Consider the following 25,313-nt stretch of genomic DNA (forward strand, 5'->3'; position numbering starts at 1 on the left):
GAGAGATCGTATCTCCCTGCCTGACGCCTTTCTTTATTGGGATTTTGTTGCTTTCTTTATGGAGGACTACGGTGGCTGTGGAGCCGCTATAGATATTTTTCAGTATTTTTACATATGGCTCGTCTACACCCCGATTCCGTAATGCCTCCATGACTGCTGAGATTTCGACAGAATCAAATGCTTTCTCGTAATCAATGAAAGCTATATATAAGGGTTGGTTATATTCTGCACATTTCTCTATCACTTGATTGATAGTGTGAATATGGTCTATTGTTGAGTGGCCTTTACGAAATCCTGCCTGGACCTTTGGTTGAGAGAAGTCTAATGTGTTCCTGCTTCTATTTGCGATTACCTTAGTAAATAGTTTGTAGGCAACAGACAGTAAGCTGATTGGTCTATAATTTTTCAAGTCTTTGGCGTCCCCTTTCTTATGGATTAGGATTATGTAAGCGTTTTTCCAAGATTGCGGTACGCTCGACGTTATGAGGCATTGCGTATACAGGGTGGCCAGTTTCTCTAGAACAATCTGCCCACCATCCTTCAACAAATCTGCTGTTACCTGATCCTCCCCAGCTGCCTTCCCCCTTTGCATATCTCCCAAGGCTTTCTTTACTTCTTCCGGCGTTACCTGTGGGATTTCGAATTCCTCTAGACTATTTTCTCTTCCATTATCGTCGTGGGTGGCACTGGTACTGTATAAATCTCTTCGCAAGCCTTAGTGAGCCTTAAAAAAGCACCGAGAATGTGCTAACTTCTGGTAGAGCTGAAAAAAGAAGTCTCTTTTATGTCACACGCCAGCTGTAGATGCGAGCACTTTCGTGGCAACATAAAACTACTATGAAATAAAGCGAGCACATTCCAAAAAAAGTCAACACAAACATCCTAAAAACCGCGCACAGCGTGGACACATACGCAAGCACTTTTTTAAAGAGGCAGGCGTAAATGAGGTTCAAAAGAAGAAGTAATGAAGAACTGTGCCATTTCACAAAGCCGTGTGTTTTTTGCAACCTCCTTGAAGTCTGCCTGCCCGATCCTATGCGTCCACACTTTGTGCGTTGTGCTCACTGGATGGTAAACAAAAAAGCATTACGGCATCACAATGAAGGGCTTGTCCCGAACACATTTGATCTGGTCCGCTAACGCACTTGATCAATCTGTTTGCGCATACAACACTTTCATTGCACTGATCCTAGAATGGCAATCACAGTGCGCTGGAAATAAAAAAATCTACAAGAGTGCAAAGCGTACTTCCATGTGACATGGATTGGCCAGATCGGGAGCGGAGGAGTCTGGGGCAACAGGAGGCGGCATGGAGGAAGTGCCAAGGAAAGTGGAGTGGTGGAAAGATCTAAGAATGGTGCTACTTTTGAAAGCTGCAATGGCTTTAACACTGGCAACACAAGCGCTGCCGCATGCACCGCACCTCCCATGCATCTGCCACAACCGCAGCAGCAGCCGTGCCAGCACCTCCGATCTGCCTGACGTCGTAACGAGAGAAGCGCAGGCCACATTCACAGGCGCAGTTGCCACACTCTTTCCCCTCTCCCTTTACCCATCTCCATTGCTGCAGCGCCATTGCCACACTTTTTTCCTCTCCCCGACCCTTCCTATCTATACAAACTTAAGGTCCCCCCTCCTCTCCGGGAACGCATGCAGGCAATGCATACGGGGGCTAGAGATAAACAGGTTCGCTGTAAAATCAGTTCTGGCAGAAGCTTAGGAGTAGCACCACAATAACAAATCTTTATAGAATATACAAGAGGTTGCAGTACCCCCAGAGTGACACTAGGCAGCGCTTTGTTCAAAAAGGCACATTTTTTCAAGAGTTGGATTGCCATTTTACATGTATGTTGTCTATGACCATTTGGTACTTGTTTTCGCTACCATACATGCGTGGGTTAAATTGCACCTGTAGAGTCACACTAATGCCAGTGCCACTGCATATTAAATTAAGCCACTGCTACCTACAAAATACAAAATCACATTGCGTGTGTTAGCAGGAGGGAAAGACTATATGCAATTGGAAATTGTTCACTTTTTGTACTTGTTATGATGCCCCTTTACTCAATGCCCTATGCAAGGCCTGTAAGGTGTTTTCTAAATAAATAAATAAATGTGCAGTGTCAGTTAACTTGTTCTTGGACAGAGGTGTGGCAAAAAAGTCACAATAACCAAGTAAGGCTAAAATGATGATGCTATAAATAAAAATGTGGGGACAGTGGTTAGTGTTGCAGTGAAAGAATAAGAAAAAAAAAACCTTCGATGATGGCAGCGAGCATCATCAGTGATATAATGCACTCTTCATGCTTATACCTAGTCATGGAAATGATAGAGATGGTATTCTTTTTGTATACTTGAGAGTTACCACAAATTATTTCTTTGTCCAATGTGCAGCTGTAGCAAATATGACATCACTGCTGGTGGTGTTCTTTATTGTCAGGCATGTGTTGTACTTCGATGCTTAAAGGGACACTTAAATGAGAAAGTAGCTCTTACTTAGAGAATAGGGTTGGTAAGCCAGAAAATACTTAGGTGGATGGTGACTACGACGCCTTCTGAGTTACCGCACCAGTCACTGAGTTACTGCACCAGTCACCAAGACATCACGGAATTTGGTGGCATCTGCTAGGGTTGAGATAATTGTTTATTGGCAAAAATGGTGTTCTAAAGGAGCAAAAGAGTAAACAGTTTCTGGAACTTTTACTGAGCCAGTGTGGCCTAAATACGAAATAATACTTTGAAATCCGGGATGTCAAACTGGCATTGGGGTTTGGCCAACACTACCTGGATATCACTAGGCCTATTCACTCTGATCCCTGATGTCATGCTACCTGGCCCGAAATTTTCATTGCCAAGGTTGACGCAACAAAAGCAGTGACGTCGAAATCACCAAGGTTTACTCAGGAACATCCCCATTAGATCCTGCAGCAGTCATGCCAGATAGCATGACATCATGGATCAGAGTGAACAAGCCTTGTGCTGTCTAGGTGATGTTGGTTTGGCGTGAAATTAGAACAAAGATTACCTTTGCATTCATTTTCTCTTCTAACAATTAGGGGTTTGTGAATGCTCAAATAGAACTGAATCGAATAGTGATGGTTCGAAAATTCGATTCATGAATTGAATATCTACAGTTCGCTGTGCTGCATCTCGTGTGCACCGTGGAGGCTGCACATCTTGATGGCACATAGCGAGCACCTCATTTATAATTGTTTTCGGTGCAAAATGAGCACCAAGCACGCCGTGAATGCGCCGCCCTGCCCCTGCTGATGCGGTCATGAACTTTGGCGAGTGCTTCTGCTATGCCTGTCGATGTGGTGATCGTGCACACAGCACCCAAATACCGCGATCTACAGAATGGCACCACATCGGCCAGCGCTGCTTCTGTCCGCACAAGGTTCGTTCAAATCAACAGGACTGATCAAAACGATAATGAGATGCTGGCAAAGGGAACGGCAACAAAATCAGCGTGCATTCAGTAAGTGCGCAGGTCAGGTCAACTAGACATACGCCTGAAGGCACGCAGATCGTGTTGGATACGCGGCGACCCCGTAACCCGATGACAACGGTCAGCAGTGTGTTGCCGTCTCGTCCTTGTCTTTTCGAGCTGTTATTTGTTCACTATGAATCAGAACCAACTAGCCCACCAATAAGCCTTAACAAGATCAATCTAAACCATATGCATGATCTCGAGATCGAGCGCTGAACCACAAGGTCGAATGTAGCAGCAAGTATTTCGCAACGTCTTGCAGCCGATTATCACACTGCCGACGCCATTAGGCCTAATCAGTGCTGCTTCTTTGGGCGTCGGCGACTGAAGTTGCGGTTTGGTGCCGAATCGACGTACATCTATTCGCAGGAGCTTTGCGACTCTCGGAAAGCTGACAAATTGCCCTGCAAACGAAAACGAGTTTGGGATGGGAACAAAGTTGTTCACGGACGGCTACCAACTTCATGACACACCGCTTGGCAGCCCCGCATTCCCGACGCCATTCACCCGTGCATTCTTCCAAACACATTGGCCTTTTTTGTAGCTTCTAGCTACCCATGCCAAATTTGACTTTACCCAGTGGGTGCGAAAGTATCACATGACTAGTGTGCCGACCACGACCTGGCAGCATACATTTGCGTGGACGGTGGGTGGGCGAGCATGGTGGAGGGAGAGGGAGAAAGCGAGGGAGGGAGGGGGGAAAGCGTTGTGCACACTTGCAGTGGTCCTCCTGATTTAGGAATCTGACAAGTAGCAAATCAAGCTGAACCTGACAATGAAAAAGCGCATGCTCTTTACAGTCGGTGCCGACCACGGTCGACTCCCACTGCATTAATGATGGCTATGCACGGAGTGGTGATTGAGTCACATGATGCGCGGTCCGTACTTTCATCTGTCACACAGGTTGGCTATACGATAACTCACCTACTGTAAAGATGGGAAGGCCCTTCTGTATTTTGGAGGAAAACTGGAAAGCAAAACTTTCACTACAAGGAAAGGTTGCCATAAAGCACAGGTCTGCTATTAAACTGAGAATCTCATTGGTATTCAGTGCAGCATTACGTCACTAATTTTTTAGCTTCAGAGGGGGAAAAAAGAACTTTATTCTATTCAACAGACATTCTGCTGATACAAAAATTATTTTCCAGACCTTCATATACTAGAACTTAGCTGCAATCAGTGCTGACATATACTGATTTAGAATTCCCTTTAATATGAGTACACCATGCTGTATATATGTACCTGAGTTACTAATAGCTGGCTACATTTTTGTTGCGCAATGCTAGGAGACTGCACAGCATGTGTAGCACATGTTTTCCGGCCCAAAATTTCTAAGCGTTAAGTTTTGTGATAAATTTTCTGATGTTCGATTTGTTATTTGGCATTTTTTATTTTTTATTCAATTCCAAGTTTACTATTCGGTATTTGCACACCCATACTAATAATCAGTCTATTATTGTGAAATTCATGAAAATATAGTTTTCAAAGTATATTTTACTGTTCTTTGTGCCTCTTTAGTGTCCTTTTAGGCTAGCGAGGAATTTCGTAGCTCCTTGTGCTACTAGTGCTTCTGGTGGTTATAGGTTTCCTGGAGAACCAGAAAAAAGCAGATGATGAGCTAGTACTGGCCTACAAGGAAACCGTAGCCAACTTTAAAGAGGAGCTGTCAAAGAGCCGGAAATGTGAAGAAGAGTTTCAAGAGGCTGAGGTGAGGCTTGAGTCCGAACTAGCCCAGCTGAGGGAGGAGGAGTTGAAGGTGAGTGATTATTTTAGCTTAAAGTCGCTGTTGATGCTTAGCATTCCCTTTGGAAAGTTGCTCACACATGGCACGGCGTGGCTGTATATTTATTTTTCTTGCAGTTCTAGCTTTGTGCAGCCCACATGCTTTCTTTGCCTTAATATTCATTTGAATGAGAATCACGAGGCACATTGAAAAAGTAAGAATTTCAATGTGCAAAAATATTTCCAAAGCAGATTCACTGTCATTCCCGCAGCTATGCAGATGACCAGGTTTTGTGCCTTGTCTTGCATTTACATTAGTGGCACTGATGTTAATCTTTGGCAAATCCACATTTTGGAAGTCAAAATGTGCAGGTAATTATAAAATATAACACGTACGACCATACACAGAAGCTTTTAGAGCTGGAAAGGCAACAAAAAAGTGGTATATTTTTGCAGGCTCGGCTCTCACTATTCATATTATGGGTGCAACTTCGGTGTTCCCATTGGGAAGTGCACAATGCCCATTTTCAATCCCAGATGAATGTGTTGGCTGTGATAAAATTCAATTTTTTTTCACCGATCTTATGCTTCATAAATGCTTGTGGGCAGGGGTACAATAGGCATGTTCCCTTTCATAATGATTTACCGAAGGAACTAACAATTTACTCTAGTCAAGCATTGATTATTGCTGTTGTAACACTGCAGACCTTGCTCATTATAGTCGGAGATAGTGCAAGAATGCAGTGGCAGATGTGCCACTCAGAACTGAACTGAACTGAATTAGAACTGAAGCGGCTTCCCCTTGTGGTTCGAATTAACGAGCCTTTACTGTATAACACCCCACCGACCCTTCAAAAAAAAAAAGAAAAAAAGAAAGGTGGTTCACACTAGTCAGAGTATAACCAAGGTGAAAGCAGAGACATAGGTAGCAAGCGGAAGAGACTCAGATGACATGAGTCAATGGCACATGCACTGTCCACCTTTCTTTTTTTTCTTTTTTTTTTTTGAAGGGTCGGTGGGGTGTTATACAGTAAAGGCTCGTTAATTCGAACCACAAGGGGAAGCCGCTTCAGTTCTAATTAACGAAAGTTCGAACTAACGAAAGTGAAGGAGAACAACAGTACACTGCGATTTGGGAGCAGTACGGCATGTCAGAAAATGATGGCGTGTGCTGCGGGCACACGCCATATTCAAGTCGCAGCTCTGGGTCCGACTGTGCCACACCACCGATGTCCACCAAAACTAACGTTAGCCAAGTCTTAACACCATCATAAAGAAACTCGACGGCCGGTACATCCTAAGCTGAAAACAGACGTGCACTACAGGTGAAGACTGCCGAGACAAAGACGCTGAACATCTGAAGGTGGTGAAGGCCCCGATTCGTCGGTGCTTGATTGCAAGCGCAGCTGCAACACACTTGATTCGCTGTGTTTTGGTGCTTGCCGCACCTTCTGCCGTGCAACATTAGCAGCTAGACAAGATTTGCAAAGCCTCCGAGGTTCGCAACGGGCAAGAAGACTCGGAGGTCACGTAGAACGGAAAGGAGGCAGCTGCCGCTGCCCTCTGGCCGATCCCGCGCCGGTTAAATTTTTTCCGATTTTGCCTTCTTTCGCCGTTCTCTCCATTCCGGAGGCGATGCAGCCTTGTGTGTATAGGCAGTAGGCGCGTTTCTCTGGCCGTGTGCCAGGCGCCAAGCCGCCGGCACGGTGGCACGTAGTTCGAATTATCCGTGGCGGAACCTTCTCGAGATCGAATTAGCGGGCTTTTTTATACATAGACTTCTGCGGAGCTTGGCCAGACCAAATCGTACAGTTCGAATTATCCATAAATTCGAATTATTGAAGTTCGAATTAACAAACTTTCACTGTAGTTCATCGTGAGGTGAAAGAGAACATGCCCTTTCTCTCATCACCCCCACGCATGCTGATCTTGGTTGTTATGGCTATGTTATGGTTACAGAACTATTTTCCTGGTTATGTAGGGGCTAAGAACAGGTGCAGCATGGTGAGGTGCAGTGTGGTGAGATGCCTCCCCTGTATTCTTGGCCTGTCACTAACTATAACATGTGTTAAGTTGAAGAATACCTCGTGTTTAAACACCATACCCTTTTTTACTTATATTTACTTATATTACTTATATTGACCTGAGCCTTCACTTGAAGGAAGTTCATGAATGCCGGGAAAAAAGTCAAGCAGGATGCAAGTCTTATTTATTTATATTTCTTGTTGCATTACATTCCCAGGCTCTCACTAGAACTCTGTACACTTTCATCAATTTGCTTAAATTTACAGGAGTGTAGAAACGTGGCCATAAATATAGGTGGAAATGAGTTTTTTACACCACAATTTCCTTGTACCGTACAGCTGTTCTGCCCACTTTGACACAATATATATGTGTGATTTCATTAAAGATATAAACATCTCAATAAACAAAAGGGAAAAAATAAACAAGGCAAGTTAGAGTGGACATAACATGAAAGTGTAATCTGTAGTAATGTTCTGTGGGTCATGAAATATATCTCACTTTTGTTAAGGCAGGTAATTTTTTGTGAAGTTTATAAAGCTGGCATTTAGACAATTAAAAAGAGCTGGAAGGGGGAATAAATATTTAAATAAATAATTAAATAAATAATTAAAATAAATAAATAATAAAAGAGCTGGAAGGGGAAATAGCTTGGGTATAATAATATTGCACCATATGATATTAGAGCACATCTTACGCTCTGTTTTAGTAGTAAATTCAGGAGAAAATTGAAGATAGCCCTAAAAAAGTTGCTTTCAAAATTGAAAAATTTTGCTGATCAGATCATGTGTAGGTAAAATTTAGGACAGGAAGATATTTGTCTCAGGTATGGAAATTGATGTGGGAATAGCAAGGGCATGTTACCAATTTCCACCAAAATTTGACGTTCAGAGCTTTGTAATGTCTTGTGAAAAAAAGGTGTAATTTATACTCAGATGTGCAATCTGCCACTTCTGTGAAAATATTTTAGTCCACAATTTACTTACTTACTTACTTAGTTACTTACAAGCTTACATTTTTTTTTTTATTTAGATGAGAAGGCATGCTCATAGGCTAGACAGCTTTTACGTACTAGGAAGGGTCCGAAATCATGCAGCATGCATAAGATGGCCATTTGTAACTAAAGGCATTCATTTTTTTGTAAATATCTTTTTTTGTTTGGACACTTACATTTTCGGGTTTGACATCTGTGGCAAACACAAGTTATGTGAAAATTAAAAATGTTGGCTGAATGTAGTTGCTTAATCTTATGTAAAAACACTAAGTGCCACTTCTTGTGCAGCGTTTAGTAGACTTCTATATATAGGTTGTTGTACAACCACTGCTAACTTCTCTTTTTTAGTCCATGATTGTCAACATGTGTGGCACTGTTGTTTGATTTGTTCTGTTCATTGAGGACCTGAAATGAGCTTTTTCTGCTTCTGCTATTTTTGGGGGGTAACTTTAAAGGGCCCCTCACTAGACCACCTAGCAAATGTTCATTATATGCTGGAAGTTATGTGCCCATTATGGAGCGTTTTACTTCAAGTATTTTTCAAATTGGTTCAATAATAGCGGAGATAGAAATATTTCAGTGCTGCGAACTCATGATTTCAGGAGGCGAGTGTCACCGCCAACATACACCCTCTCCACTTGCCCCCATCTTGCCACCGTAAGCGAAATTCCTTCCCTGCGTTCTCCCATACTGAAGCCGAAGAATCGCGTGGGGTATACGTCACGGCCCGTGCTCTTCTTTTTTTCACGCTTTTTTGCTGCGCAGTACACTTCCGGTGATGGTCTCGCACGTGAGCTGTTGCGTTTGTCTCGTTTCGTGCAGCACACCATTTTGTGCACTTCGCACGAGAACACCTGACTAGCGGTATAAGTCAGTGCTACACGAGCACTGAGGCAGGCGCAAGCGGATCACAGTGCATGATCACACGCCACAACATGGTAGAAAATGGCATAGTTTCACTCTGCACGCGCAACTGCACTACATGGGAACAAGCAGATGAAAGGGAAGTACACCTATCCAGCTATGGTACGAAGTAAAACAGGCATGCAGACATTAGGTTTGGAGGTTTTATTATTTCTCTAAACTTTAATTCGTCTATTGAAGCAACAGATTGAGCACATAACTGTTGTTGCCTTGAATAATTCTCAGTCACGTGCCACTGTGAGTGACGTCGCAGCACGGTGAACTATGTAGACGCACTTGCACGATTGACGTTGACTCCCCGGCTAGGTGTGCGTGCTCGTGAGGAGAATACATAGGTGACATAGTGACATAGGTGAATACGTGACATAGGTGGCGATGTCAAAGTTCTCTTCATCAATGATGTGTGGCAACATGATGTTGAAGGTCGTCATATTGTTTCTGCTGAAACCAGCTTGAACGAAATCTGTGTTGTTGCTTGCACTGCTGTGTTGTAGGAGAAGGTTACGTACGGCAGGATCGCGTCCCACGTCTTGTGCTAGATGTCGACGTACATTGCTGGCATGTCGGTGAGGGTCTTTTTCAGGCATTCCGTAAGACCATTCGTCTGCTGATGGTAAGCGGTTGTCCTCCTGTGGCTTGTCTGTCTGCAGAATGGCTTGGGTGAGCACTGCTGTAAAGGTTGTTCCTTTGTTGGTGATGAGGACTCCTGGGGCATCATTTCACAGCAGGATGTTCTCGACGAAGAATTTAGCCACTTTGGCCGTGCTACTTTTCGGCAGAGCTTTAGTTTCACTTATATGGGTGAGGTAGTCCGTCGCCACGATGATCCACTTATTTTCGGATGTATACATCGGAAACGGTCCCAACAAGTCCATTCCGATCTGCTGAAATCGTCGGTAAGGAGATTCGATTGACTGTAATAATCCCGCTGACAGTCTCGGCATGTCCTGACGTAACGGGCGACATCGGCAGTCAGGCGGGGCCAGTAGTACATTTCCTGTATCCTCGATAGCGTCCGGGAGAATCCGATATGCCCAGCGGTAGGATCGTCATGTAGGGCGTGCAGTACTTCTGAACGGAGTGTTGAGGGAACAAGAAGGTAGTTGGTGCAGAATGGCGAGAAAGTCTTCTTCACAAGTAGGTTGTTTTGAAGCGAAAACGAGGACAATCCTTACTGAAATGCCTTAGGGACAATGTTGGTGTTCCCTTCCAAATACTCGACGAGGACTTTTATCTCCAGGTCGGCTCGTTGCTGTTCAGTATAAGTCTTTCGCGCTTATTATTCCAAGGAAGGCGTTGTCATGCTCATCGTCTTGCGGCGTAGGGTCAATGGGGACGCGTGATAGGCAGTCGGCATCAGTGTGTTTTCGTCCGGACATGTAGATTACAGTGATGTCATATTCTTGCAGTCTGAGGCTCCACTGTGCCGGCGTCCTGAAGGGACCTTTAAATTCACTAGCCAACACAATGCGTAATGGTTGCTGACAACTTTAAATGGCGTGCCATATAGGTAAGGGCGGAATTTCGCTGTAGCCCAAATGATGGTGGAGCATTCATTTTCAGTTGTAGAATAATTGCCTTTTGCTCTTGACAGCAACCGGCTAGCATAAGCTATCACCCGTTCAAGTCCATCTTTCCTCTGGACTAGGACGGCACCAAGGCCTAGGCTACTGGCGTCAGTGTGGATTTCTGTATCAGCGTCCTCGTGGAAGTGCGCGAGTACCGGTGGCGACTGCAGCGTTTCCCACTTGAACTCGATATCAGATTTAATTAGATGTGTCAGTGGCTCAATGATGCGTGAAAAATCCTTGACAAAGCGCATGTAGTAGGCACATATGCCAAGGAACCTATGCACTGCCTTCTTGTTGATGGGCTGCGATAACTTTGCAATGGCAGCGGTCTTTGCGGGTCGGGGCAGACTCCAGAGTTGCTGATGACTTGGCCTAGGAACACAAGCTCATTGTAAGTGAAGCAGCACTTTTCTGGCTTCGGAGATAGCCCTGATGACTCGATCACCTCTAGTACTGTCGCAAGCTGCCTAAGGTTATGGTCAAAATTTCCGGCAAAGATAACAACATCGCCCAAGTAGACACGGCAGGTCTGCCACTTCAACCCTGCTAACACCATGTCTATCAGGCGATGTAATGTTGCAGGTGCTGAGCACAGACCGAATGGCATGACTTTGAACTCGTAGAGCCCATCTGGAGTGATAAAGGTGGTTTTTCTCGATCCCTCTCATCGACTTCTATATGCCAGTAGCCCGTCTTAACACCCATCAACGAGAAGTATTTTGCGTTGCGGAGCCGATGCAATGCGTCGTCTACCCGTGGGAGGAGGGATACGTCCTTCTTCGTGATCTTGTTCAATGGACGATTGTTGACGCAGATACATAGGGTTCTGTCCTTTTTCTTCACCAAGACCACAAGAGATGCCCACGGGCTTTTCGACGGCTGGATGATGTTGCGGTAAACACAAGCTGCCGCTACTCGTAGTTTGAAAGAGTGGAAAGCCTCACTGCTTTAAACATGCACGGCTGCCACCAAGGTATGAGCTTATCGACCGACAAAAGAGACAGGGTGTCTACCAACCGGGTAAACCGGGAATTCTCAGGGATTTTGAGTACTCAGGGAAAACTCAGGGAACTTGTGCCTCCATCGGGGAAAATTAGCTGTAATTTTATTAAAACGGCCAAAGTCGCGGTAATGCTGGCTCTAGTAACTGACAAGAATCTTAATGAATCATCTTTGACGCCCTGTCTTCGGCTGGAGGAGTTGCCAGTGTACAGTCAAGGACCGACTTTCCGGATGCCCGATAATTTGGACGGCTTCGCGGCACCACCACGTATCCCATAGAGTCAATGTATCAGAACATCTGAAACTCGGATGCAAGAACCCTTCGCCATCCGATTTTCTGGACTTTTGGCCGCAACCGCAGGTCGGGAACAGCCTTAATAAAAGCCACCACCGCTGCCGTTTTGATTACCTCGCCACCTCGAACCGGCGCTCTCGCATGCAGATCCGCTGGCAGTCGTAGCCACCGCTGCGGCAAAGCTAGACCTAGCTGCTTCGACGTTCGCTATTGAGCATCTTGCCGTTGGGTGCCATGTTTTTCTTTGAAAGAATTCGCTGCTGTCAGCAATGGCACCGTCTTTGTGGTCCTCGCGATAGGCTTAGAAGCGGTGCGTTGCATAATGCCGGTTCTCGAAAGCCAGCTTCCCCTCTCTACAGAAATGTTGCTTCCCCTCTCTACAGTATGTATTCACTAAGTTTAGTTTGGGTGTTCGTTTTACAAGTCAAGGCTACTGAAATGCTTTCACGCGAAAAAAAAATTAATGCAGTAAGGGGTTAATTATACACGCATGCACCCGGTATCTCCTGTCATATTATGAGAACCGATATGCCTAATACATGCATCGACAGGCCTTCAGAGCACTTTGGAATGTGCCGGTGGCGGTTTGAGCCCTTAAAGGCAGTAGATGACATGCATTTATTTTTTCCAACTGGCCGATTTTTTGGATGTTTTCGCACCCCCTAGGTAGTTCGAAAAATCGGACGTGGACTGTTCAATTGACCAAGAAGATGCTTTAAATGGTCCGTGGGACGAACGAGTGACGGAAGGAGGACAAGAACAAAGGACTTGCGCATTGAAGAACGAATAGGAAAGGAAGCGTGCCGCGGCCATTTTGAAGGAGCTTGAGCTCAAAAAGCGAAGTGTTGCCTGAAGCCGCGATGCAGTTGTCCCCCTTGATCCAAACCAAAATAACCTACTTAAAGCAGTGAAACGCAACGCTGAGGCATCGTGTGCGGGCTGAGAGTGTGTCAGTACAGTTGAGATTGACTTACGAGCTGTTAAGAATGCCAGTTGTGACAAAGTACGGGTCTCATGCCACTGAGCTTGCTATAAGTTGATAGAAATAGTTCATATTCGAAGATATTTGCTTCTGTATGCATCTCCTTTTTATTCGTATTTGAGAATGTCCGACTCGATTTGCAATTTTTTTTCTAAAACATTTTATTTTCCATCATAAAACCATCCCTTCTATTCTCTTTTTGAATAACATGAGCATCACTACCTAGTATTAAAATTGGATGAAGTCATTTTTTAAAATTTTTTTCAAATGCTTACTAGAGAGTGACAGCATCAGGCGATATGGTTTTAGCCTGTCTTGACATAAAACATAGTTCTGCATAACTCAGGGAATTTTGCAAAGGCACACAGGGAAAACCTGGAAAACTCTGGCAATTCGGAGATGTCAACTTGGTAGACACCCTGAAGAAAGCCTGGGTCACAGGCGCAATATTTGAAGATTACATTCGGCAGCTTGACCGTAAGTTGGTGACCACAGGCAGGAATGTACTTTTCATTGTTGATAATTGCCTGGCACATGGTGACATCTCACACCTGAGAGCTATCGGGATGCTATTTCTTCCTCCGAACACGTCTATCACACAGCCGATGGACCAAGGCGTCTTTCATCACATGAGGAAGATTTACCACCACCACCTGCTCAAGCGCATGCTCCTTTGCTATGATAATGGCAAGGAGTACTCCATCGACCTCCTCGGGGCCATATGTCTTATTGTGCATGCATGGAAGCAAGTGGAACCCACTTTGATCATGCGGTGTTTTGAACACGCTGGCTTCTCGAAGGAGAGCCCCGTCGATGCTGATGCTGACTATTCACGTGCACTTGATGAAGAAGGAGCAGAGTATTGCAACCTCATCAATGCACTCTGCGCAGAGATAGCGAATCCAGCGCAGCTTCGCCGAGTATCTGAACTTTGAAAAAGATCAACAAACGTGGTACTCCGAGTTTGAGAGCGAAGCTACCACTGATGTGACCGTGTGCGATGACAGCGACAATGACGACGACGTTAATGACCCTCCCGAGCACCTACTCTCGGGAAGTTATTAGATCACTGAATGTTATCCGCAGTTTTGTTGAGTGCCACAGTGAAAATTGTCAAATGCTGCACATAGTTGGCCAACTAGAAAATGTGACCTTTGGAGCCTCAAACTACAGGACGCGGCAAACCAGCATCTCTGATTACTTTGAGAAATCCAAAGAAAGCCGAATAAAGGTAGCGCATGCCTGCAGCGAAATTTTTTGCCTGGGTTGCATTTTTTTGTGTTTGGTTCATTCGAAAACCTGCTTATGAAGATTTTTTGTAGTCCCGATCACTTCGAATTAACGAGGTATTATTGTGGATGTAGTTAAACGAATAGCAAGCATATGCTGGAGGAACAAATAAACTGAAATGCTTTACACAGCAATAAGTAGCATAGTCAACTGCACTACAAAGCAATACACAAGTGAACCATCTAATGGATCGAATAATGGGAAGTTGGCATGTCATTGATGTAAATGAAGAAACGTAAACGAACCAGGACAGAACCTTGGTGAACTCATAAAGCAATAGAACAGAGTGATAAATCATTTGCAGTAACAAACTGAGATATAATAAGAACGTTTTTGATCCATGGAAAAATGTATGATTCTGAGGTGGAGTTTGCAAAGCTTGAACCAGAGAAGCTGATGAGAAACCAAGTCAAATGATTTGCAGAAATCCCGATAGACGCACTTGCTGCTGAATTCTGTCTATAGCAGCAAACAGGTAATTTGTGAGTTCAATGAGTTGCTTCTCACAGTAAGAAAAAAAAAAGAAAATTATGTGAAGTGGGGCAAATGAGTTGTAAATAAATTGTATGCTCAAACAGTTCGCATTTTATGCTAGTCCATGATATTCGCCTGTAGTTCTCCGCAGGGGCGTCTGCGTCAGCAGGCGTTTGGTGCGTTGCGTCACCACGGACCCGAGCACACGAGGGTTGGCCCCTCCCGCGTGTAGCCGTGCGCGGCTTAGCCGTGTCTGGGGAAAAGGGGATCCTGGGGGTTGAGCCGATGCTGGGTGTTTGGACCTTTAAGGCCCCCCGGCGGAGGCAACACACCTCTTCGGCCTCGGCTTCACATAGACGGCACCTCCAGACTGACCCACCTGGGGGAAATCGGCAGTCGCCTTTTCCTGTCTCTCTCTTCGCACACCTTCGTCTTTCCCTTTCCCTTTTAGTCTTTCCTGTCTTCTTTTTCTTCTGATAACTTCCAACATTCCTGGCGGCGAGGGTTAACCTGGTGTGCTATGACCTACCTTGGTTATAACATATGTGGTTATAGCGAAGACGTACAGTTGGCATGGCAGGGCTTGTTTCACCACATACCTTGCCTTGTCCCCTTGTAGGGCTCGGTGGTGGGTGACTGGCGTCGTCGCTGAATACTCAACATATCTCATGGGAACTTTCAACCTTTTTTCAACCGATCGTCCCTCTAAAAGGGGGCGCACCGATGCTACATTTCAATTTTTTCTCAAAGCCACTCAGACATTCCCGAAATTTCACGTTGTTCACAGTGAAAAACCTGACAAGAAGGCAAGAACGATTTCACCATTTGTTTTGACGAAGTATCTCACAGAGACCATTGGAGGCGGTTATAAAATCACCAAGCTGGCCAGTGGCGACTTATTACTCGAATTGAAAGACAAAACACAACATGACAAGCTAACGAACCTTGTAGAACTTGGAGACATCCCCGTCAGTGTAACAGCACACAGAACCATGAATTCGTCCAAAGGCGTAATTTCTGACATTGACTTAATGGACTTGACCGAAGAAGAACTCCTGGAAGGATGGAAGGACGAAAACGTCATAAACGTACAAAGAATAAAGATCAGACAGGACAACAAAGAGTTGCCAACTAAGCACCTGATAGTTACCTTTGGCTCTAGCACATTACCAGAGACATTAGAAACTGGATATATCAAAATCAGAGTACGACCGTACATCCCCAACCCGCGACGTTGTTTTAAATGCCAGAGGTTTGGCGACGCTTCCCAGAGCTGCCGAGGGCGGCTAACATGTGCGAAATGCGGCATCAGCGATCATTCTGCAGATGACTGTAAGGCTGAGCCCCGTTGTAGCAATTGTAATGGTGGCCACCCTGCATACTCTCGAACATGCAATGTCTGGAAAAAAGAAAAAGAAATAATTGCGATAAAGGTAAAAGAAAACATAACTTTCAGAGAAGCAAGACAACGCATCTCATCAACATTTACACAGACCGCATCTTTCGCCGAAGTGGTACGTCGGGGGGCAGCACCACAACGGCACTTGGCGGACGCCAGCACCACGCATAGCGAGCGTGCGGCAACGCCACCCGCCCCCACGGTGGGAGCAGCGAAGGCTGCCCTACTTCTCCCGAATTTGACCACAGTGGAGGCCTCTGCTGGTGCTGGCACCAGTCAGCCCAGCTCCGAGGCCAAGAAAAATCCACCAACCACCAGGATGGTGGGCTCCAAGGCCTTGTCTTCCGAGACAAGGCTTTCACGTAAAACACACCGCTCGCAAGAGCGGCTGTCCAGTGCCTCTCAAGAGGCCATGGACACAACACCGAGTCAGAAGGCGCAGTTGACGCCTAAGGAGCGGCGCGACTTTGTCGACCGCTCCAGGAAAGACAAAACTCCAATTACAGGGCCTCAAACGGGCGCTGTAAGCTAAATCAAGTTCTCTTTGACACATAGCACAACATTTATTTTAATATGGATACACTAATTATTCAATGGAATATCAGAGGCCTGCTTTGCAACCTCGATGATATCCAAGAACTCCTTAAAGAACTAACTCCAAAAGTGCTGTGTGTCCAAGAGACTCATTTGAAATCTAATCATAAACTCTTCCTACGTCAGTATGTTATTTTTCGGAAGGATCGCGATGATGCCCTCACATCATCCGGTGGTGTAGCTATCATAGCTGACAAATCCTGTCAACACTTACGGCTACAAACACCCTTTGAGGCAGTGGCCGTTCGTGCTGTACTTTTAAATAAACTGATAACCATTTGCTCTTTATACATACCGCCGCATTTTCAGCTTCACAAACAAGAATTCCACACATTAATAGACCAGTTACCCGAACCATATCTTGTGCTTGGAGACTTAAATGCACACAGCAACCTATGGGGCGACTCGCGCTGCGACGCGAGAGGTCGCTTGATTGAACAGTTCCTTTTTTCTTCAGGTGCATGTCTTTTGAATGAGAAGGAGCCTACATATTATAATGTGGCAAACAAAACATACTCCTCAATAGACCGCAGCATTGCATCTCCTACTCTTCTACAATACTTTAAATGGAAAGTTATTAAAAACCCTTACGGGAGTGACCATTTCCCTGTAGCTCTATGCACACCAATGTCTAATGAATGTCCCCCACAATTACCTCACTGGAAAACTGAGTCAGCTGACTGGGAAAAGTTCAAGAAACTTGCTTCTTTATCCTGGGACGACATGAGTGCTTTAAGCATAGATGCTGCGATTGAATATTTTACGGGATTTCTCCTTGACACCTCCACCAAATGTATCGCTGTAACAAGTGGATTGTGCACAAAACGCCGTCTTCCGTGGTGGAATGATGAGTGTCGAATAGCGCGTAAGAAGCAGAACAAGGCATGGCGTTTACTTCGGGATTCTCCGACGGCAGAAAATCTAGTCAATTTCAAGCAGGTCAAATCCCAGGGTCGAAGAACGCGGCGACAAGCTAGAAGAGAGAGTTGGAGAAAATATATATCAGGCATTAACTCTTACACGGACGAAACAAAGGTTTGGAACAGAGTTAATAGAATAAAGGGTCGACAGTCTTACTCTCTGCCTTTAGTGAATACTCAAGGCGACAGCATGGAAGATCAGGCGAACTTTCTTGGCGCACATTTCGAACAAATATCCAGCTCGTCGCACTACTCTGAAACATTCCAAAGGTACAAAAGGCAAATAGAAGGACAACCATTAGAACGGAAAAGCACAAAATACGAGGCATACAATAGACCCTTTTGCATGGCAGAGCTTCAGGCAGCCCTAAACAGCTGCAACCGATCTGCCCCCGGATCTGACCGCATCCTATACGAAATGCTTAAACACCTGCCGCCTGAAACACAAAAAACCCTTCTTTGTCTCTACAATTCTATATGGTCGTCCGGCCGCATTCCCTCTGCTTGGAAAGAGGCCATCATAATTCCTATTTTGAAACAGGGTAAGGACCCTTCCTTGGCAAATAATTATAGGCCTATAGCACTGACGAGCTGCTTATGCAAAGTTTTTGAGAAGATGGTAAACAGCCGCCTAGTCCACTATCTAGAAATAAACAAGAAATTAGACCCATATCAATGTGGTTTCAGAGAAGGCAGATCGACGACAGATCAGCTTGTGCGCATGGAAATGTACATCAGGGATGCCTTTGTCCACAAACAGCTTGTATTATCATAGTTTCTTGACATGCAGAAGGCGTATGATACTACGTGGCGCTTCGGGATCCTTCGGGATCTTTCTGCAATGGGTATTCGCGGCAACCTGCTGAGAATAATTGAAAGCTATCTCTCTGACAGGACATTTCGTGTTAGAGTTGGCAACGTGCAGTCTCGACCATTCACACAAGAGACAGGTGTACCGCAGGGTGGAGTACTGAGCTGTACGCTATTTATTGTTAAAATGAACTCTCTCCACACCATATCACCTCGCACACTCTTCTACTCCGTCTATGTAGACGATGTACAGATAGGGTTCAGGTCATGCAATCTTAGCATTTGCGAGAGGCAGCTTCAGCTCGGCTTGAATAGACTCTCAAAGTGGGCGGACGAGAATGGTTTTAAATTGAACCCCCAAAAAAGCACATGTGTCCTATTTTCAAATCTGAGAGGTGTATTACCACAACCAGACATTAACCTTAATGGAGAAAGACTAACTGTTAGCCCTGAACACAAATTCTTAGGTGTTATCCTGGACACAAAGCTTAACTTCGTCCCCCACTTAAAATATCTTAAAGAAAAATGCCTCAAGACCATGAACCTCCTCAAGTTGCTCTCTCGAACAACCTGGGGCAGTGACAGGAAGTGTCTGCTGAACCTGTATAAAAGTCTCGTACAATCACGCCTCGACTACGGAGCCGTGGTGTACCACTCCGCAACAGAGACTGCGCTAAAGATTCTCGACCCAGTCCACAACCTCGGTATACGACTGGCAACAGGCGCCTTTAGAACGAGCCCTGTTGAAAGTCTCTACGTTGAGTCCAACGAATTGTCCTTACATCTACGCAGAACATTCCTAAGTTTATCATACTACACTAAGGTAAAATCAGACACCGAGCATCCATGTCATTCCATAGTTAGCGACCTGTCCACTTCCAGACTTTACACTAACCGCCCACGTATTAGAACTCCTTTGAGCTTGCGCTTGGAAGCAATGGCAGAAGAAACAGACATCCATATCCCAGAAAATATCCTTATGCCTCCCACTCGCCTGCCACCTCCTTGGGAATGGCAGACCATGCAATGCGATATCTCTTTTGTCGAAATAACAAAACATGCACCAGAGGCACACTTACGGTCACACTTCTTCGAACTTCAAGCGAAGTACTGCTGTGCCGAGTTTTATACAGATACTTCCAAGTCATCTGCAGGTGTCGCGTATGCAGCTCTTGGACCATTTTTTTCCACCTCCCGTACTCTAAATCCCAACACAAGTATTTTTACGGCTGAAGCGTACGCAATACTTTCAGCTGTAAAGCACATCAGACAAAAAAACCTGAATAAGGCGATCATCTTCACAGATTCATTAAGCGTAGTAAGGGCTTTAATGAGTTTTCGAAAACATAAAACCCCTATTTTTAATAATCTATACACAGAACTATGCTTAGGCTTAACATACAACCAAAACATAGTCATATGTTGGGTGCCTGGCCATAGGGGCATAAAAGGTAATGTAGCTGCTGACGAAAGTGCAACGTCAGTCGTCTTTAATGAAACGGATGTGAATAAACCCATAGCAGCTACAGAACTTAAGCCATTCTTACGCCACAAACTGAGGAAGCACTGGCAGGACCAATGGGATAATGCAGTAGAGAATAAGTTACACCTTATCAAACCAAAATTAGGGAACTGGATATCTGAAAGAACAGCAAGCCATAAGGAAGTGCTTCTTTGTAGGTTAAGAATAGGACATACTTACGCCACTCACTCCTACCTTTTGACGGGAAGCGAACCTCCGACATGTACCAAATGTGGCAAGAGGCTTACAGTTATCCATGTTCTTATACAATGCACAGAAATAGAGGCAGAAAGAAAAAAGCACTTTCCCTCTGCTTATCTCCAACACACACCGTTACACCCAACATTCTTTCTCAGCAATGAACCCCTTTTTACTTTTCAATCAGTATTAAACTTCCTAACTGAAACGAACACCTTACAAGTGATTTGGCCAGGCTACCTGTAGCACGGCCTCCACCAGTAGGTCGTAGCTGCAACGAAACCATTATTTAGAGCACGTGTCTCCCAGCCCTTGCTTTCAAGGCCTTGCTGAGGCACTAGTGCTACAGATTCTACATATTTTACTGATCATCCCTATCTCGTGGAACATCTATTGTCATCGGAGAAACGATCAATCACTGTCATTTTTAATATGTAGATATTCTTATTTTACGCACTTTAGAGCGAATAAATTTTAGGTCCTTTTACATCTTCATTGCACCACATGCATGTTTTGCACATTTTAGTGAATATTTTAGGCCACTATACAGCCGTGTTTTATTACTCCTCGCATTTACCAGTCACATATCATTGAGAAGCACTGATCATCGACTTGGCGCTCTTTGGCCACATCTGGCCCTTGCGCCAAAAACTCTACTAATCAATTAGTTCACACCTCAGGTCATTGTCATTGTTTTAATACTTATTTATTTTACGCAATCCAGAGCGACTGATTTTAGGCCTATTTACAGCCATGCCACATCCACCATTCGAAGTACATTTCTTCACTTCACGAACAATTCATTGAAAACCGATCACCATGTGTATGGCGCTCTTTGGTCATATCTGGCCCTTGCGCCAAAAAACCCCATACATCATCATCATCGCCTGTAGTTACTATAAAATCCAAAGCAAAGAGCCCCATGGGAGTATGTGCCCCCTTCCCTTTTTATAGGCAACTGCCACAGCGATAGCATCGCTTAGAGCAAATTTTAGCCCTAAGTGAAGCGTTGCAGCGTGGTTATCACAGCACTACTTTTAACATGATAGTGTTAAGGAGCTCATGTTGCAGAAAATACCCAAGAAGCGCATGTCGCAGAAAATGCCACACATACCCAGGCTGTTTATGTGACACAAGGAATTCACTGAACTAATTGAATTTCTCAAGCTAAAATACGGGGAAATATTGTAAACTAGAACTTCAGACAACCTGCAGACATGATAGCCCTCATATGGTAATCTGAATATACAAGAAAACATAATTCTCTTATGCGAAAACTCAAACAAACCCCTTTTCCAGCGTTTTTACAAAGCGCAGACAGGAGACGGCGTCTGCCATTTGTGCATGCCGATACGTAAATATCTCAGAGTCCACATAGCAGTGCGCCCGCTTCCTTGAAAGACTTCCAGATGGCACTCGCTTCCACCGCATCGCGGACTCCTGCAAGAGGCTACGTTTCGACCAGAAAGCCCACCTTCGTGCATAGCATTCGCTGCGAGCGTTTCCCGGTAAACATTACGGTTACATACACTGCAGTTGCCAAGAAGCGTGAGAAGCAGTCAGGAATCTTTGAATGCTATTGCATTCCACCCTTTACGCATCCTCCATATATTTCTTTTCATGTGCACCTAAGGTGATGTTCAGGTATCATTAAGATTCGTGTTACCGTTCGTGGTGAAATGGAAATATATTTATACTCTGAAAAGAAAAGCTTTGAGGCTGTGTTTTTCAGCTATGGATGCCTGTTTTTACCAGGCATCCTTAGCTATGATGGTGCTTGGCAGCACGATCATAGATTTAGATTTAGATTTATTTAGATGAAAAGGCATGCTCATAGACTCAACAGTTTTTACATAGTAAGGGTCCGAAATCATGCAGCATGCATAAAATGGCCATTTGTAACTTTAGGCATCCTCCAGGATATGTGCATTAGTTCTTTATTCTTGGAGTCGCTGAGCTGGTGCGAGTTGTATTTTGCGACTTGCAAGATTGCAATTTACACAGCAAAAATTGCACAGTAAAACCACGCCCGTTACAACAGATCCCTGTAAGGCATAATTTGGGATGTAATAGACCATTTTTCTCACTTCTGCCTATATTATCACTACAATAAATTTTGCTTTTAAATGGGCGCTGACATGTTTTTGTCTTATTCTTTTGCTTCAGAAAAAGGTTCAGTATCTCTAAAACGGCAGAAAAAGATACTGTTAAGCCTCCCAGCCCCCATAATAATTTAATATAATAGCTTTAAATATTGGTTGAGATCATTTGGTCGTGCATATGCATTGATAGCTGATTTTGGGTAAAATTCCGTATTTAAGAAAAGAAAGGTAGCTTCAAACTATAGCATACGGCACTTCAAGAACAACCAGTGACAAACGCAAAATGCATTGCTTCGATAACGCTTTATTTCTCATCGGATCAGTTCACACAGAAAAAAAGGATAGGCCGCTATTCATGGCATCCATAAGTGCCATTTCATGTGCAGTGCAGTCTACCACAGATGCTGCATCTGGCACAATTACAGGAACCACGGCCTCCTAGGCGCAGCACGAGGGTGCGGCGACTACCAGATCGTCTGACTTACGAATAAAATGCGTCCAAGGACTGATTAGCAGGTGCTTGCAAGTGGCCGTTTTGTGCAAACGGTCATCATTGTAAGGACCATTCTTTTGCCTGTAGTCATTGTGTGTTAACATAGCATTACTGTTCTAGCATTACCGACTGCTGCCACCCACTTGGTATTTGCTGCCTTTTGGCAAGTTGACCGGTCCCTCAGCAATCGGCATCCACGAAACCGACAGTTACTGCCAGTGAGTGCTCCTTAGCTCTGCATAATCAAAAAGTAAAACACCTAAAACCTGCAACTTTAATGTTGGCTCATAGGTATTATATCTAAGGCATGTGCAGTGCAGTTCGCTATCACTGCTGTGCCCGGCACCACCTCCACCATTTTGTAGAAGCAAATGGGAATGGCGGCCACCCAACCACTTGTATAAATTATGGCCAACTCTAGCAAGCAGGCTGCATGGATTGACCAGCAGGTGCTTGCAAGTAATTTTATGCAAACGCTCGCCATTGTAAGGACCATTCTTTTGCCTGTAGGCATAGTTTTTAGCATGGTGTTACTGTTCTAGCATTACCGACTATGACCGGCTGCTTGGTACTTGCTACCTTATAATAAGATGGCGAGCTGGGCTAGTTGGTTGACTAGTTGCTTTCTTCACTTGCGATGCCAAACCTTCCAAGTTTGCTGGTTAAGAGAGCAAAGAAACGAGGACTATAGAGGCATTCTTTTCAATCATGTAAGATGCATGTACTGTGTGTGGTAAATCTGTAGAAACAATAGAACGCCTCATACTAAAATGCTATGGTATCAATCCCAATGTCGATGCGGCCACAGTCACGCTTCCTGAGGCACTAGGGTTCAGAGATAATAATAGTCATGTTAATAAATATGCGGTGTAAATTAGCAAAAGGCGATGGGAGGATTGGTGGCTCAAAAGCAGAGAGGTGACATAAGGTTAAAAGGGTAGGAAGACGTATTTAAAGAAAATCGAGAACTTTAATATTACACAGGACAGATAAATAAAAATAAAGGGAAAAAAATAGCTGACACCCTGTTTCAAAGGAGACGCTCCTACCTTCCATCCATCCATCCAGGGCCAGCTTTTCAGACGCCATTTTTCCCATAGGCGAAAACAGCTTCTCATTTTTGTCCTAAAAAGCAGGTGACTAATTGTGCCAAGTGTTATACTAAACGAAGCAAACAACAAAATGGGATCGTGCTGCAAAATTTGAGCAAGAACAGTGCAGCGGTGAGTGCAAAATCTTTTTTGAACACATGCAGCCAAATATTCAAGACCCTGTACCTGCTAGCATCAGGACTTGGGCGTTATTTGCAACTTTCACAGACAGCGTCGTGCAGCGGCGGCCGGAAACAATCGAAAGATTATACTCGCCGCTGGCTGCCGCCTGTTCGCGTACAAAGCTCCCGTGGGATCGTTAAGGTGCTCAGAATGAGCAAACATATAAGTAACCGTATTTGCTGTGTGCCGCAATGCAAAAGTTATGCGGTAGGTGATGTGAGCCTTCACTCATTCCCACCGGCTGTGTCCATGAGAAAGAAATTGATTATTAAGCTGCGGATCGACAAAGCTGTCACAGAAGTGATGAAGGTTCGCAGTGCGCATTCATGCCGGATGGCTTTTTTTTTAATTACGACAGATGCACTTGAAATCGCAAATAGACAAACCTCCAGAAAGACGCAGGCATCGCACTATATTATGTGCAGGGAAATAAATATTGCGCAGTCTTAACTCAAATGTGTTGTAGGATGATTGATGCTTGTGTTCTTGCCGCTCATGCTTTTTGGCTACGTTGAAGCGCAAATTTTCCGTGAAGCCGTGTACCTGCTTCAAAATTTCTTGTTCTCACTCATGCATTCGTGCTCTGCAACGTCGGCTTGACATTGCACCATTTTCGAACAGAGAGAGGAGTTTCTCATTTGAGCATCGAAGCAAAGTGACGCAGGCATAGAGGGACCTGGAATTCGTACCTCGTCTGCCACTGCATGCGCGGCTGCAACGTGTGCACAGGCGCGCATGACTGTACTCGTAAGGTAACCAGTCCTGCTCTAACAAACGCTAAACTACTGTGCAGTGTTCGCGTAGCGAACCCTCAGCTGACTTGCGTGTATATTATTTTATAAAGATAACTGAAAGAATGAAGCGAGCATTGCCGCGGACCGGTAAATATCGGCTATGTATCGCTTGATCTGTCTATCGGCAAGACGCAGTAGGACTGACGCAGGCTGTAAAATTACGCCAAGGCTGTAGGTTACGCAGCACGCATAAAGTGCAATAACTAAATTACAAAGGTGAACGGTTATCGTATTAGCTTGCAAAAGCGGTCAGATATGGGTTTTTGTTTACTTGTGTTTAACATCCAGCTTTGTTAACACAGGCAGGGATAACTAGACAAGAAATTTTCGCTCACAAAACGCTGCTTTAAGGCTGCTTTTCACGCCGTCGATGTAAAGAACTTGGGTTGCGCAACACCAGGAAGATTTTTTTTTTCTCGATACGGCGGCTTATTCAAGCGG

The 25,313-nt window shown here is 44.6% G+C and overlaps 1 protein-coding gene across 7 annotated transcripts in view; it reads left to right on the top strand.

Moving 5' to 3' along the window:
- Nucleotides 1-25,313, top strand: part of LOC135908429 (GRIP and coiled-coil domain-containing protein 2-like) — a 217,187-nt gene that overhangs the window by 63,449 nt on the left and 128,425 nt on the right. For 6 of the 7 annotated variants that reach the window (XM_070529776.1, XM_070529774.1, XM_070529777.1 and 3 more), the window contains one exon: nucleotides 5,074-5,246. In XM_070529776.1, the coding sequence (XP_070385877.1) occupies nucleotides 5,074-5,246 (173 nt within the window). Of the gene's footprint in view, nucleotides 1-5,073; nucleotides 5,247-22,736; nucleotides 22,815-25,313 lie in introns of those variants that run through there. The other variant, XM_065440209.2, reaches the window with a different exon arrangement.

This window comes from Dermacentor albipictus, unplaced genomic scaffold, assembly GCF_038994185.2.
Source record: "Dermacentor albipictus isolate Rhodes 1998 colony unplaced genomic scaffold, USDA_Dalb.pri_finalv2 scaffold_30, whole genome shotgun sequence".
NCBI lineage: Eukaryota > Metazoa > Arthropoda > Arachnida > Ixodida > Ixodidae > Dermacentor > Dermacentor albipictus.